The 16,660-nt window shown below is 47.2% G+C and overlaps 1 protein-coding gene and 1 pseudogene across 2 annotated transcripts; both read right to left on the bottom strand.

The window, feature by feature from the left end:
• Nucleotides 1-2,792: 2,792 nt before the first annotated feature.
• RAMP2 (receptor activity modifying protein 2) lies at nt 2,793-5,413 on the bottom strand. 2 transcript variants are annotated; one of them, XM_070393887.1, is made up of 4 exons: nt 5,252-5,413; nt 4,755-4,820; nt 4,297-4,402; nt 2,793-4,139 (listed from the first exon to the last, which is right to left on the bottom strand). In XM_070393887.1, exons 1-4 carry the CDS (start codon nt 5,349-5,351, stop codon nt 3,884-3,886), a joined length of 528 nt encoding a protein of 175 aa, XP_070249988.1. In that variant the 5' UTR covers nt 5,352-5,413; the 3' UTR covers nt 2,793-3,883. The 2 variants fall into 2 exon arrangements, with proteins under 2 accessions (XP_070249988.1, XP_070249987.1); XM_070393886.1 differs by having other exon boundaries at nt 4,297-4,411; nt 5,252-5,411.
• A 2,635-nt stretch (nt 5,414-8,048) lies between these two features.
• Nucleotides 8,049-11,061, bottom strand: LOC138995014 (H/ACA ribonucleoprotein complex subunit 3 pseudogene; annotated as a pseudogene).
• Between the last annotated feature and the right edge of the window lie 5,599 nt (nt 11,062-16,660).

Below are 16,660 nucleotides of genomic sequence, written 5' to 3'. Positions count from 1 at the left end.
TCCTTTCCAACTTCCTCCAGGACTTCTCTTTGCATCATCTTCCCTCATCTCCTTTCCCCTGCCTCCTCTCTGCTAGTCTACAAATATGCTGAAGTCATCCCTATGTTGTGTCCTAATTCGAAAGAAGATATGCACCCTTATGTTCATTACAGTGTTATTTACAATAGCCAGTATCTGGAAACAGCCCAAGTGCCCTCACAGTTTAATTCTTGGTCGGGCATATGCCCAGGTTTCAGGCTCAATCCCTATTAAGAGGCGTGTGGGAGGCAGCCAGTCAATGATTCTCTCTCATCATTCATATTTCTCTCTCAATCTCCCTCTCCTTCCCTCTCTCTTTCTCTCCCTTCCACTCTAAAATCAATAAAAATATATATATTTTAAAATATGTAGTGTCCTTGACTTTGCCACTCTCTCAATTTCTTGTCTGATCTCTAACATCTTCCCTACCAAAATCCATTCTTCATTGTGCACAATTCCTAGTTCACAGAAGCACCCAACAAATATTTGTTGAATGAACAAATGAACTTTGCAATTGATACTGTTTTTTCAAAGGGCACCATCTCCTTTGCTTCCAGGGCACTGCTTTATCCTTGGTCTGCTACTGTCTCTCTGATCTTTCCCTTTGTCTCCCCCCACCTCATTCTTTAATTATGGGTGTTTCCTAAGAACCCAACTTCAGTCTTCTTTTCAATACACCTTCTCTTTAAACTTTCATCCCTCTCATGGATTTATATGACATTTCTGTGCAGAATACTCTTAAACCTGTGTTTCCAGCTCCACCCTCTTTCTACCACCACCATCACCACTCCCATTTCTAACTCTCTGTGGGATATTACAGCTTGTTCCATTGTTACCTCATATTGCATATCCTTTTCCTCAGGCTAACTCCTGTTAATGGCCCTTTCCTGTTCTTACTTCCATCATTGTCCAAATAACTCAGGTTCAAAGCCTGAGTCAGCTCTAGTCTCTGTCTGTCACCTAATTCATATCCAAATCCTGTTGATTCCCTCCCCTGTTTTTAATCATCTCTCCTACTTTTTAATTATTTTTCACTTCCCCATTCATCACACTTTTGGTCCATGTCCTATTTTTCTCAAGCCTGTATTATTACAATAGTTTTCTAATTCATCTCCTTTTTTACTCTCTCCTCTAGGGGAATGCACTCCACCTACCGTCAATTCATGTAGCAACTCTACAATCACCCTCCTGTGGTCTTAACTCCTGTGATCACACCTTTGTTAGATGTGACCCTTCCTTCCTTTGCACTCGTACAAACATTTGGCTTGTATTCTTTGCATGACTTTCATCACACACTCCATTGTTTTTGTTTATTTGCACATGTCCACTCCCTTACTAGATAAAAGCCATTGAGGGCAGAAACCAAGTCTTAGCTAACTTCCTTTTTCAAAACAATGTACCATACAGTGTCTTACACCAACATACCTTTGATGTATGTTAGCAAAATGCATGAAGGCAAATATGGGCCAAGAAAAGCATAGATATATCCTTGGAGGAGACATATACATTCATGAAAACAGCAAAGATTTATCTCAGGTGAAAATTCAAAATGTCCAAGGGAACAGGTGTGTCTCTAGAGCAGTGATGGCGAACCTATGACACACGTGTCAGAGGTAACACGCGAACTCATTTTTTTGGTTGATTTTTCTTTGTTAAATGGCATTTAAATATATAAAATAAATATAAAAAATATAAATCTTTGTTTTACTATGGCTGCAAATATCAAAAAATTTCTATATGTGACACGGCACCAGAGTTAAGTTAGGGTTTTTCAAAATGCTGACACGCCGAGCTCAAAAGGTTCGCCATCACTGCTCTAGAGAGACAAATACATCTTGAGAGGAGAAGTGTGTCTCAGAGAATGAATAGATACATTCCAGAAAGCAAACACGTATGTATCTATGGAATAGACAGGCATGTCTAGGAAACGGATATGTACATTCTCAGGGAGGCAGATATTTCAACAAGGAGTGAAGGAAGTTCCTGAAGAGGCTTTAGGTGCCACACGGAATATACAGGTGTCTTTATGAAAAGCAAAGTTGTTCTCTAGGTATTTTTGATGACCTTTGTTCCAAGGAAAATTGGAGGTGAAGGTTCTCTGGTGAGAACTGAGCCTCACTGTCCAGGGGACCTACAAGAGTGTCCATATGCCAAAATGTTGAGTCAGAGACTAAATATGTCCCCAGAAAGTGGTGTGGATAAAAAAGCGATGCTGTAATAAATCATAAATTCCTAACTGGGCAGGTCATGGTGGGTAGTCACACCCTAGGCATATAAATTTCTTGCCTTAAGCAAGCCAGGCCCATTGTTTCTGTGCATCCAGGTCAGCGCACCTTTGAAAATGCCTCGTTCCAAACCCCTCCTTCTAAGATGTAACCACCCTCACCTTGTTGTCTCCCACCTTCACATAATCTTCCTTAAATCCCCTCCTTAGTTTCAAATGCATGAAAGAAACTGCAAAACTGTTATTCTTCAGGGTATTTGAGAGCTTGCTGCTCGTATATGCCATCAGTTTTGGCTCAAATAAACTTGATCAAACTTTATTTTTATTTATGTTTTAGATATATTTTTTATTTTTATCTTTTTTTTCAAATACACTTTTATTGATTTCAGAGAGGAAGGGAGAGGGAGAGAGCTGGAAACATCAATGATGAGAGAGAATCATCCTCCCGCAAGCCCCACCGGGGATCGAGCCTGCAACTCAGGCATGTGCCCTTGACTGGAATCGAACCCGGGACCCTTCAATCCGAAGACCGACACTCTACCCACTGAGCCAAACCAGCCAGGGCTAAACTTTATTTTTATTGTTCACACTATTGCAGATGTCCCCCATTTCTCCCCTCTTGCCCACCTCCAACCAGCCCCATCACCCCTCAAAGAAACTCTTTTAAAAATTCTCCACAGGTTTGGACATTTCTTATGTCGACAGTAGGAAAGTGTCTTAAGGGAGCCCAAGTCTGACTCAGGAAGCCGATAGAACTAGTGTTTGCTATGGAGATGACAGGTCTCTGACCTCAGGGTCCAATCTCCTGTTCTGAGCTTCTTCCACCACACATCCATCTTCTGCTTTTTGGTTTAGTGGACACCAGGGGGCAGTGTGCAGCCAGGCTGTAGGCCACACCCCCGGGGTCCAGGACAATGTAGGATGAGGGCCAGGGACCTGAAGGGGGAGTCCTGTGGTGAACCTAGATCCCCCTCATTGCCTTTACCCTGAATCCTGACTGAGGTCCTTAGGGGTGGACTCCAGTTAGTCAGATCACAGTTCCTGTTCGAAGTCTCTAGAAGTGAACTGAAACATGAAAGGGGAAAATTCGGAACTCCTGGGTGGCCCCCCTTCCTTCTGGTAGGAGTCACAGCCCAGCGTCCTCCCTCGCCCCTCCCCCCACACCTCCCAGCGGCTGTCCAGACCGGAAGGGAGTCTTTTCCTGCAGGCTTCCTGGAGCTGGGTTTGGATAGGAGCAGGAAAGGCCCCACCTTGGGAGGGAGGAATGTAGGAGTGGAGCCTTCAGGTGGTGGTGGGTGGGGGGGGGGGCGGGTTGCCGGCGGAGGCCTGTGGGGGCCGGTAAGTAAACAAAACAGTGGGGCTATCAGATTCTTGCGGCTCTGTTGCCCAGAGCTGGGGGTCTGTGGACATTACAGGTTCTGGGAAGGACACAGGCCCCACTGGGATAGGGAGGAGGACGGTGTACAAAAGAAACCTTTTATTTTGAAAATTGCACAACTGGTGCCATGACCCTACCCAGCTCCATTCCCCCAATCTCAGGCTCTGTGTGCAATGAGGCGAGAGAAGGGGGCAGGGAGACGGGCAGGGAGACCTGGGGGTGGCAGGGAAGGGAGGGGTGGCTGCTGAGGAACTTATGCCACCCTAGGCCCGGGCTTCGCTGTCTTTACTCTTCCACACCACAAGGGTGACCAGGAACGGGATGAGGCAGATGGGGGCCATGATCATGGCCAGGAGCACATCCTCCGGGGGGTCTGAGAAGGTGGTCTCCGCCAGGGTGCAGTTGGCAAAGTGGGTCTGGTGAGTCTTAAAGATGATCTGTTCCGCCGAAGGATTGGGGAAGCCCAGGCCAAAGCGTTCCGCTTCTATTTCCAAGCATTCCTGCAGGTCGCTGTAAGGCCTGCGGGCAGGAGAGGACTAGCGTGAGGGAGGGATTGGGCCCACAGAGAGGAGTGCCCCGCATTTTCTCAAGGCCCACCCTCAAGGAGCAGGGTGCCCACCCTCAAGGAGCAGGGCGCCCACCCCTGGCCCAAACCACCCTCCAGCCTGGCCCCTACCTGCTAATGATGGCCCAGTCGCACCAGTCTTCTTTGATATCCTCCATAACATCCTGGTAGCCTTCCCAGCAACTTGCAATGCTCTCATCGTACGTCTCCATTTTCCCTGTGGGCACTAAGACTGCACAGTGACGACCCCCCGCCCTTCCCTCCCAGCCCTCTGCTCCAGGTCCTTCCATCAGGAGTCCCTGTCCCTGTCTTTAAACGGAGGCACTGCCCGGACAGCCTCAGAACGTTTCCCAAACAAGACCCTTCTGGCTGAGGGACAATGCTAGTGCCCTCCCCGCGCACAGCCCTTCCCAGACTGGCAGGAGTTTCCGCATCCCCCTTTTTCCGGGGTCTTCTCACCCCCTGTGAGGTGGCCAGCTTGGGGGCCTGCCTTATGGGAAAGGAACCCTCCCCACGGACTTGCCTCTCCTCCTGCCCCAGGACACCTTCCACCGCTGCTGACCACTCACCCTCGGACTCCAGGCTGCCTGCGGTGGTCAGATGCTGAGCCACGGACCCCTGGGGCTTCAGGGTGGCTGAGGGCAGACATGGGAGAGGAGGTGGAATTGTTGGGTCTGGGCAGTGGGTGTGAGTCGGAGGCTAAGACCCTGGGCAGTCATAGCCAATCCCCGAGGAGAAGGAGGCGTGATGCGCCCTCGGGGTGCCTCCGTGGCCAGAGGAGAGGGGCTGGGACCAGCTCCTTCCCGCCGGCATTCGGACCCCGAACACCTCCCCTTCTCGCCACCCCAGACCTTCCACCATCTCTCCGCCGGGCCCCCGCCCCGGTTTCCCCCAAGTGGGAAGCAGCTTGCACGGCGCCCTGACCGAGGTGGGGCTACGGACAGACCGCAGGACAGCGCTGTCCGCACCCACAGCCTCGGGCCCCCGCTGGCCTCGGCCGTCCAGCCCCCCGCCCCTCCCTCGCGGGCCTCCCGCGCGTCCACCCCCGGCCCGGCGCTGCGCTCACCGCCCAGCAGGAGGAGGAGGCTGAAGGCGGTGGGTCGCCCCGCGCGGGTCGCCGGGGTCCGCGGGCCGCCGGCCGGACGCTCTGCCCGGAGCGAGGCCATCGCGCGGCGAGCGGGCGAGGAGGGGCGGCGGCGCTGCGCCGGGCCCGGGCGGGGGCGCCTATATTCCCCGGCCCCCGTCGCAGGAAGCCGCGCCGCTTCCTCGCAGGGGCAGGGACAGCGGCGGCCACGTGGGGGGCGGGGGCGACGCCAGGGCCGGCGGGCTGGAGGGGGAGTCGCAGCCTCACCCGGCCCTGGCGCCTGCCGCTCCCCCGCCTTGCCGGCGATGGCCCACCCTTCCCGCCAGCGCACCCCGCGGGGCTGGACAGCTCCCCTCGTAACCCAGAACCCGGAGCCAGTTCCTGCTCTCGGCCGCGGGGCGCCCAGGACTTGCCAGGGTCTCCCAGCACCCGCTCCGGGACTCCGGTGGTCCCCCCTCTTTCGCGGGGAGGTGGGCAGGGGCAGAGGCGGGGTGGGGAGCGCGCTGCCCTCCGGGGCTTGGAGACGAGGGAGGGGCTGGGAACCGAGCTGGGGCCGGCGGTGAAGGGCTGTCCTGGGCGGCGGGGAAGGCGCGCCTGGAGCTGGACTCTGTTCCCAGTTTCCCTTGGAATCCCCGTGGATGTCAGCCCGCCTGCCAAAACCGGGAGGAGAAAGCCGGCCCTTCGGAGTGGGTAGAAGGCCTGGGAATAGAGATAGAGGGGAAACCAAAGTCTCAATACCCGCCTTCGGGGACCTCCTGGGGCCTAGACCCACAAACAGGATTGGGGAGAGGGGGCAAGAGTGAGATGACTGTATTGCCAGGCAGAAGGTGGCCACAGCTCTCAGGACCAAGGTTGTGAGAAGGGCGGGGTTCAGAACCTACAATGTGTGGCTTCATTCGTGAGATGGATACATGGAGGGGAACAAGCCCAGAACTTGGCGTTCAGAAGCCCTGAGTCCCATTCGATCGCTCCACTCCCCTGGAATGATTTCAGTTACCTTCACACATTCCTAGCGTCCCCCCTGGTGAAATGACCCTCTTCACTACCCTGTATCGAGGATGACATCTGTGAAAGGGCATTGCATGCACTCAAGTAGACACTAGTTTCCTTTCCCAAGGACTTGCCTAAGGTCACACTGCTGGCAGGACCATGGTGATCTGGGCCCCAGGGGCCCTGCTTTCTGCCTCACCACAGCTGTCTCTGTGTCCTGGGCCAGAGCTGCATTGGCCTGAAGCAGTGGAGGAGCCCAGGAGCTGACTCGGCTATGATGTTCAACTCCAGACACAGCTGTCAGCACTGAACTTTCCTAAATTACTCCCAGACACTGACCCTTGGACTCAGCTGCTGCTATTGTCCAAATTTACTCATCCCTGCCTCACACAGATTATCTTTCATGATCTGTCTTCAAAATCCTCATCTCAGGGTCATAGGCTCTGGGATCCTGGCCACTGATAACCTGTGGCCCTCCTCCAGGGCTGGGGTCAAGAGGTTGCTTTAGAAAGACATTCAGCGGGAGAGGGGAGGTGGCCTACTAGGCATAAACCCCAAAGCCCTCCTGCGGAGGATCATCCTCTGCAAGATGCAGAAAAAAGCCAGGCACCTCAGAGCCACTTCAGGCCGGGGACAAAATCCATTCCTTCCCTCCCACCTGTGATTGCCCTTAAAATATATATATATACATTTATGTATATATATATATAGTCAAGAGGGAAATTCTGAGTGATATGATGGAATTAGGGAGCAAGGAGGCGCGAAAGCAAAACCAGCCATTTCCACTGGTCTGGGGTCAGAAGCACCTGAGCCCACTATGGTTAGAACTGGAATTGGGGTCAAGATTAAACTTGTCAAAAGTAAATGTTGGGTTTTAAATAGGGCAGCATGGTATAATGGATAAAAACAAACTAACATTGGTTAGGATTCTGAAGGCCTCTGTCTTGCTGTATAACCTTGGGAAGGCCATGTCTTTGGAGCTCAACATTTTCAAATACAAAATGACCCTAGAATTAAAAGGAAATACACAGATGACTTGGCAGAAAGTGTGATTTTCCACCTGGAGTTGGGGCTAAGCTTGCGTCAGGATTGAAGACCTCCAAAGGAGAGCTTGTAGCAGTCATTCCCGAATGTGGAAGTCCAAACCCTTCCGTTGCAGAGTCTGGGAATTTTTTTCTCCTGATTTTCCTCTTCCCACTTTTTCTTACCAGTTAGATGTTTGGAAGTTTTCATTGACCCCTGGAGCATCCTGGTAACTTGGGGTCAGCTGTGAGGGTCCTTTGGGACTGAACGGAGACTGCAGACCTCGCCTTCATCTTCCAAGTTGCCGTAGGAGATAGTCCCATGTTCTGCAGCAAAGGGACAGAGAAGAGCTTCATCAGGGACAGTTCTTTCATGGGAAGTCCCATTTTCCATCCCTAGAACCCCTTACCTTTCTTTTCTAAGCCCATTTCTGCTTTAAAAGGTATCATTTTTGCTATAAAAATATACTTTTAATTGCAAGTAATACGTAAGTGTATACTTGTTGCAAAATATATATTTTTTTCTTTCAAATCATTTAAATAACCTGGCAGTGAGTCAAGATATGAAAAAAAGATTCAAGCTTGTTCCCTTTAAGGGGGGTACTGCCATGATTGCCTCGCACAAGCATTACCAAAGGCAATGATGACACCAGATTCCAAAGAGCATGGTGGTTAAGAAGGCTTCAAGGCTCACAGACTGAAGAGTTGGTTTTGGAACATTTCAGAGGGATAGCAGGAGACAGGAGAGACATCAAATTCAAGGGACCTCAAAGGATAGGACTGGGTTTCTGGGTCATCAGCACCTTGAAATGTTTCTTGACATGATTCAGTGTGGAGAGTATTTGTCGCCTGGGGAGAACCGAGGAGGATGGGCTGAGCAGATAGTATGTTGTCCCATAAGGTCAAACCTCTTTAGGACATGGACCCAGTCTCCCTGTTGTTCAGGTAATACTGGAAAAACAAGATCACACTGAAGCCAGAGTTTCCTATTCTGTCTGCAGCTCAGTCTCTGTTACAAAATATTTAAATACAGAAAACTTTATAACCCCGTTCCTTTCTCACTCACCTCCCTGTATATTTTGCACTTAAAAAATAAAAAGCAGCCCTGGCCGGTTTGGCTCAGTGGATAGAGCGTCAGCCTGCGGACTGAAGGGTCCCGGGTTCGATTCTGGCCAAGGGCACATGCCTGGGTTGCGGGCTTGATCCCCAGTGGGGGGCGTGCAGGAGACAGCTGATCGGTGATTCTCATCATTGATGTTTCTATCTCTCTATCCCTCTCTCTTCCTCTCTGAAATCAATAAAAATATTTTTAAAAATAAATAAATAAATAAATAAAAAGCAGCCCTAGCCAGCTTTGCCCAGTGGATAGGGCATCAGCCTGAGGACTGAAGGGTCCCAGGTTCGGTTCCAGCCAAGGGCACATGCCTGGGTTGCGGGCTTGATCCCCAGTGTGGGGCATGCAGGAGGCAGCCAATCAATGATTCTCTCTCATCATTGATGTTTCTATCTCTCTCTCTCCTTCTCCCTTCCTCTCTGAAATCAATAAAGAAATACATTTTTTTTAAAAAAGCATAAATAGGATTTAATATCCATGTTGTTCAGTAATTTTTTTTCTTTTTCTGTTAATCCTCATCCAAGGATATTTTTCCCCATTGATTTTTAGAGAGAGTGGAAGGGTGGCGGGAAGACACACAGAGAGAAACCTCAATGTAAGAGAGACACAATGGTTGATTGCCTCCTACATGCACCCGACCAGGGATCGAGCCTGAAACCGAAGTAGATGCTCTTGACTAGGAATCGAACCCAAAACCCTTCGGTCCGAGGGCCGCTCTAACCACTGAGTAAAACTGGCCAGGGCTTCTTCTTCTTTTTTTTTTTTTTTACTTAATAACATGTCTTGGATATCTTTCCATGATGCCATATGTATATGAGCCACTTTTACCTGTTGCATAGTATTGTTTTTAGTCTTTTTTTTTTTCTTCTTATATCCAGTGGAGTCTGGTCTTTAAGTTCCCTATACAATCCCTTATTCCTCTGTCCTTACTCCACACACATCCCTAGTGGTTGGGAAGAGAGGAATGTAGTTCTTCTCCAAGTGAACTTTGACCTGAGATTTCTGACCTGGGAAAGGATCCTACTGTCATATGTATTTCCCTTCTTATTACAGGCGAAGGGCCATCCTGCCTGGAGCAGGGGCAGAGATGACTCAGTCCTTAGAAGCAGTGCCATTTCTAATCCTCAGCCTTCCCCATCACACACACACACACACACACCACACACACATCCAGAACAACTTAAGGGGAAGTAAAAAGCACCGGGGGCCTCCTGCACAATGAAATTATGCAGAGCATCTTGGAATTAGTGTCTCTATGGTACAGACATTCACACATGCGGGCTTCTTCTCCAGCTGTCTGCAAAAGAGAAAGAAAAGAACAGAAAATGTGGGGGAGAGTCAGGACCCAGGAAGCCAGAAGTCTTGGCTGGGTGGTGCTGATCTTTCCAAGCTGGAGAGCGGAGACAAACATCTTTGAGGGCAGGGAGGCAGCAAGAAGAACCAGGAGGGCTGCAGCCAGGGAGCCAGCTAGCTACGGAGGGGGAAACAAAGGAATAGGGACACAATTCCTCCCTCTCTCCCCCAGCCTCCTATCTCCAGATTGATGGCACACTTGGTATGAGAAGCATAACCACCTCTCAGAGGGAAAAATGGTTATCAGAGAAAATTGTGGTTCTCAGGTTTGTAAAACGCATAGACAATGGTCAAGTTATATTCTACATCAACTGCCGAGGACTTAATGGTAGCTGCCATTTATCGAACCCAGAACCACTTGATGCTAAGTTTCATGTCTTAACCAGGATTTTATTACTTCCCCCTCATTCAAAATCAGAGTATCGATTCCGTATTGGGTCTTGAAAGGAAGGGAGGAGGATAGAGTTTCTTCTGAGATCAGATTGAGCCCTCCAGAAATAAGATCCTGCACACAACATACTCCCCCCCCTTCCCTGACCCAGGCTGGACCATGACATCACATTGTGGAGGCTGTTTTTCCGAAAAGAACCCAGGCCAGATTCACAAGAACAACATTCAGTGCGACTGAAGAGGACCATAGCCAAGTGACCATAGCACACGCCCAGCAGTGCTGAGAACACTGCTGATCCCTCAGCACTGAGGCTGACGCATGGTTGCTGTCAGGACCAAATGCCAGATGCAGGATTGCTGTTCCCCTTCCTCGTTCCCGGACTACTACGTATCACTCTATCCACTGAGCCGAACCGGTTAGGGCGATGGTCCTATGAAACCATCCCCAGGTACGTTTCTATGCCCTCCCAGCACTCCAGGAGGCTTGAATTGCTCTATAACATGGGGATGCCAGGCAGTATGCTCCATGTTTTATACAAAATGTTTCATTTAAAATTCACAACTCTGTTAAACAGCAACCCACTTTACAGGTGAGGAAACGAAGGCTCAGAAAAGAAGCTACTTGTCCAAGTCATGCAACTAATATTGATACAGAGGTCTTCTTCTTTTTTTAAAAAAATATATATATTTTATTGATTTTTTTTAGAGAGAGGAAGGGAGAGGGATAGAGAGTTAGAAACATCGATCAGCTGCTTCCTGCACACCCCCTACTGGGGATGTGCCCGCAACCAAGGTTCATGCCCTTGTCCAGAATCAAACCTGGGACCCTTCAGTCCACAGGCCCGACGCTCTATCCACCAAGCCAAACCAGTTAGGGCGATACATTGGTCTTCTTGATGCTGAAGCCTTGCACTTTACCTCATCTCCACAGTACCTGATAGAAGTCCACCTCCTAGCCAAATTGCAAGACAGAGCCAAATAGGAAGAGATGAGGAAGAGTGGCCAGAAGGGCAAGGCTCCTCATGACACAAAAAGCTTTCTCCACTTAGTACAACCCTTCTGACTATGCCTGTTGCACCTACAGATAGTAGCTTTTCACGTCCTTTCCCCCAAGACCTTAATGCTCTAGATCAACGATTTTCAACTAGTCTGGTTCAATTCTCTGTTTAGTTGTGACCAGTTGAGGCAGCATGGAAGCCTTGCCCAATTGGTGTATCCACATAGTACAGGAAATGGAAACTGAACAGACAGAGGAAACCTTCCCCAGCACTCAAACCAATGGTGAATTTCGTAAAAGCCCTGCAGAAGATATGGAAGAGGAACGAGCTTTTAAAAGACCTAAAAACACGGATGACATGGTTTAATTATGCATTCTGCTTGAGAGCAAGAATGCGGGGGTAGTGATTGAAAAGGAGGCAAGAGTATTAAAGCTCTGTGTACAGACTACAAGGCCAGTGTTTTGGTCCCAGACAGCAGTGGTCCCGAGCGTATATTGAGTGTCAGTGCTGATGCTGAAACAACTGGAGACATTCTGAAAAAAAGCATCCCTACCTTGGAAGAGGGCCCGCAGTTGCCCTCACCCACTGCCACTAGCCCGGCTCCCGCTCAAATCTGATGCTGTGGAATGCTACGGAAGCGACTTTAAATTCGAACTGAGACTGTTGATTCATCAGAGTCTGGCAGGAGGACTTCTTGGTGTCAGAGGTGCTAAAATTAAAGAACTTCAACAGAGCACTCAGACAACAATCAAGCGTTTCCAGGAATGCTGTCCTCATTCCACTGACAGAGTCATTCATTTTTAAAAATATTAATTAATTAATATTTATTTTTAATTGTATTTATTGAGGTGACATTGGTTAATAAAATTATATAGGTTTCAGGTGTACAATTCTATAATACATCACCTGTATATTGTATTGTGTGTTCACCACCCCACGTCAAGTCTCCTTTTAGCACCATTTATCCTCCTATACCCTTTTCTACTCCCTCCCAACACCCTTTTCTCTGATAAACATGCTGATGTCTGTGTCTATGAGTTTTGTTTTGTTTTGTTTGCTTAATCTGTTCACCTTTTCCACCCAGCCCACCCCCCTCTATCCCCCAGAGTCATTCTTAATGGAGGGAAAGCCGATAGGTAAAGTGCCTAAAGATCATAATTTTTCTTATATCAGAGTCTCCCGTCAAAAGACCCGCACAGGCTCCTGAATCCACAGTTTTGCAGGAGCCGGCAGCCAGGCCCATCCAAACCATGTTACCACGTTATGATGTTTCGCAACCAGTATGACAGTGATGTCACTGTTTGGAGCCCTCAGGGCAGGATTCATCAAATTGAATATGCAATGGAAGCTGTCAAACAAGGGTCAACCACAGTTGGTCTGAAATAAAAAAAAAAACAACTGTGCAGTGTTGGTTGCATTGAAGAAAGCACAGTGGCTCAGCAGTTAGCATCGACCTATATGATTCAGGAGGTCATGGTTCATTTCCGAGTCAGAGTAATTGTCCTGGTTGTGGGCTCCATCCCCAGTGTTGGGCGTGCAGGAGGCAGTCGATGAATGATTCTCTCTCATCATTGATGTTTCTATCTTTCCCTCCCTCTCCCTTCCTCTCTAAAATCAATAAAAATATATTAAGAAAGAAAGAAAGAAAGTCAGAGCTTGCAGTTCATCAGAAAAAAATTCTCCATGTTGACAATCGTGTGGGTATCTCAGTAGGGGGACTTACTGCCTATGCTAGACTATTATGTAACTTTATGGTCAGAGGATTAAACAAATTCATCAGGAGTCAGGATCTCTGATCAAAATTGGTAAGCTAACCCTAGCCCCATAGCTCAGTTGACTAGAATGTCATCCAGATATGTTAAGGTTGTGGGTTCCATCTCTGGTCAGGGCACATACAAGAAGCAATCAATGAATGCATGAATAAGTTGAACAGCAAATCAATGTTTCTCTCTCTTTCATCCTCTCTTTCTCCCTCAAATCAATAAGAAAATAAAATTGATGAGCCTTTGGAAGGGTCCGAAGGTTGGATTATTACCATTATAGGATCACAGGACCGGATACAGAACACAGTACTGGTATTTGTCGCTGTAGAACAGTGTGAAGCAGTATCCTGGAACGTTTTCCTAAGACTAGTGAAGAACTGATGGAGTCCTGCATATACAGTTTTAATCTGCTTCTGTTTAAAAAGCCATCATTCCTCTGCTTCATAGATGTTCCGCATTTGAGGTGTAGTCAAATATTTGCTTTTCACCAGATGTAATGTTTTAGTTCCTTACAAACCAGGGTCAGGGGGTGGGAAGTGCAAAAACTAACATCGAAATTTTGAAACAGCAGCAGAGTGAGTTCATTTTAATTTTTGTTCATTGTTGGTGCTTAAAAAGGAAACTTCTCCTTATGTAATTATTGTGAATGCTTTGTTTTGTGGTCCCTGCAACATTTGGGGAGGGGGAGGAGACAGGGAGGAAAAGTAACAATTGTTCATATGTCCCTGGCATTTATTCAGAGCAGTGTGCAGAATGTAATGCTCTTTTGTACGAAATGTTTTAGAATTAAAAAAATAAATTTAGTGAACCTAAACATTAAAAAGAAAAGAATTTTTAAAACATGCAATACCTGCCCTGGCTAGTGGTTAGAATGTCAGCCTATGCCCACCAACTGGTCACAGGTTCACTTCCCAGTCAAGGGCACGTACCTGGGTTGTAGGTTCAACCCCTGGCACCATTGGGGTGTGCAGAAGGCAACTAATCTATGTGTCTCTCTCACATCGATGCTTCTCTCTCTCTCTCCCATCCCTCTCTTCCACTCTCTCTAAAAATCAATAGAAAAAATATCCACAGGTGAGGATTTAAAAAAAACAACCTCCTAAAAACAAAAAACATGCAATACTAGTACATGACTATTTAGTCAGGGTCATTGGCCTCTTTTTCCTTAGATTAAAAAATGACAATAGCTGTCAGTTGTAAATGCGCTGTCTTGAACCATAAATATATAGGTCATATAATAGAGTTGCATCTTATTAGTCACATTGCATAATAAGGTTGCATCTGATTGGTTAATTTTTTAAAAAAATATTTTTACTTTTATTGATTTCAGAGAGGAAGGGAGAGAGAGAGAGAGAGATAGAAACATCAATGATGGGAGAGAACCATTGATCCGCTGCCTCCTGCGTGCCCCACACTGGGGATCGAGCCCGAAACCTGGGTATGTGTCCTTGACCAGAATTGAACCTGGGACCCTTCAGCCTGCAGGCCGACGCTCTATCCACTGAGCCAAACCAGCTAGGGAAGATTGGTTAATTCTTGTTACCAGAAATCCTTATATAAAAGTATAGGAGCCTGATTATTTTAAAAGGTCACTTTGGAACAAAAAGGATAAGTAATTACTATTATTATTTTTTTGTAAATCAATTAAAATTATACCTTTATTTGTCAGATTGGCAAAAAATATATTTTTGGTGTGCTGCAAAATTTTAGTAATTAATTTATGTGTGTCATAAGATGAAAAAAGTTGAAAATCACTGCATTAGATGGACAATGAAAAAAGTTCATGACATTATGAAACAATAATTTTTCTAGATCTTGACAAGGATCCAATATATGTTAAGCAAATATGACACTAATAGCTTTATGTGTGTTTTAACATGTGTAGTGTTTGTAATGTGAGCATAAGAAGTACTAAACAAGGCAATATTTTCCTCGTCTCTAAAATGAAAGTAGTAATATCTATAAATGATAAGATTCAAAGCACTTGGCCCATAGTCAATGTATATTATTATTATTCCTATTGCCTTAGTGGTTAAAAGCATACACAACATAGTTAGAACAACTTGAGTTTGAATCCTAGCACCATCACTGATTTATCTGTATGTGACCTTGTGCAATTACTTAACTTCTCTGAACTTGTTTTCTTATCTGCAAAAATGGGGCTACTAGTGTGCATCTCACTGAGCAGTAGCGATAATTCATGTAAAGCATTTGGTCCAATGCCTGGAGCTGGTAAGCATGTGATAAATGGCAGTTAACAACTATCAACCTGGTGCTGGCTCCAACTCAACACCAACAGGACTCTTCAATTGGGCTTCATTGAAGAAGGAAACTTTACTTAATGCAAATGGCTCAACAGGCTCAACAATAGTATATCCCCACAGTGAGGCTGTCTAGGGGCCAGGTGGCCCTGGGGCCAGGTCCCTCTTCAGCTAGGCAGCCCCACTCCACGGTCTGCTCAGCTTTAGCCAAGAAGAAGCAGTCTTCCATGGGAAGTGCTATATCGAGCCAGAGGGGAGCTGGTTTGTAGAGGCAGAAGTCCTGGCCGCTGGTCCCTGATTGGTTTCTCCTCATGCAAATGAGGATGCCAAGTCCTCACAGTTTGATTGGTCCAAAGGCACTGTCCTGAGTGGTCAGAATAGAGCCATTCTGATTGATCAGAGCTCCACTTGGCAGGGGAAAGCCTCAGTCCTATTGATTGGAATAGGATTTCAGGAAACCTTTGTACCGGTAAGGGTTGGCTCAGCTGGCAGAAACATCATGCAGGCAGTTTAGCACAGAGGACCCTGTGCAGAAATGGCTGCTAGGCTCTGGGTTTCTTTCTTTCTTTCTTTCTTTCTTTCTTTCTTTCTTTCTTTCTTTCTTTCTTTCTTTCTTTCTTTCTTTCTTTTTTTCATTTGAGCCCAATTAACTACCAGGAGTCTTTCTTAGTAGGTGTCTTTTTTTTTGGAGTTCACACTATCATGATGTATACAACACATGCAGTTATGACAACTATATTTCCAAGATATTCTGGGATCCTTCCAGTTTCATCGCCTTCCAGCGTTTTCGTAGCCTGCTATCCCATCCTAGCCACCTTGTGGTTCAAAGGGCCAAATCATCAGAAGTATGGGACCCTGCTGATAAGCCAGGGAAAAGAGCAGGGGAAGTCAGAGAACCAAGGGGCACTCCCTTTTCCTGTCTGGCTAGGATTTGTTTGTCTTCCACTCAGGCTGTTCGCTGCTGATATGGAGTGTCCAACTTTGATTGGCATCTCCAGTACAGAGGAAGTAAGGAGCCCCTGCCTTTCAGGAGTTGCTTTTCTCTGGATTTGCAGAGACGAGTCCCAAACACATTTCTCTTTCTGGAGCCACTGGTGAGAGTAGAAAGCCATGGAGAGAGTCCAGAATCATGATGTCAGAGCTAGAAGACCTCAGAGAAAGGAAGAGGTAGAGTGAAGTGGTTCAGAGCATGGGTTTAGGGGTCAGAATGACAGGGCTCAAATCCTGGCCACACCACTTACCAACTGGGTGATTTGGGACAAGTTCCAAAATCCCTTTAAGCCCTAGTTTTCTCAGCTGTAAAAATGAGGATGAGACTCTTATTGACTTCATAAGAAATGAGATGACCCATTGTAAAACACTTAGTATGGCACCTAATGAACGGTCAGTATTTGAAGGCTATTATTATTTTTCTAGTTCTGCAGTTTTATAGTTGAGGAGCCTGATGGCCAGAAAGGAAGTACAGCTCATTAGCTATCCACCCGATCAGGGCGACTTCCC

Source organism: Myotis yumanensis, unplaced genomic scaffold (assembly GCF_028538775.1).
Source record: "Myotis yumanensis isolate MYYU_CA2020_CCGP unplaced genomic scaffold, mMyoYum1.0.hap1 SCAF_16, whole genome shotgun sequence".
Taxonomy (NCBI): Eukaryota; Metazoa; Chordata; class Mammalia; order Chiroptera; family Vespertilionidae; genus Myotis; species Myotis yumanensis.
This window is presented reverse-complemented; position numbering and strand designations above follow the sequence as displayed.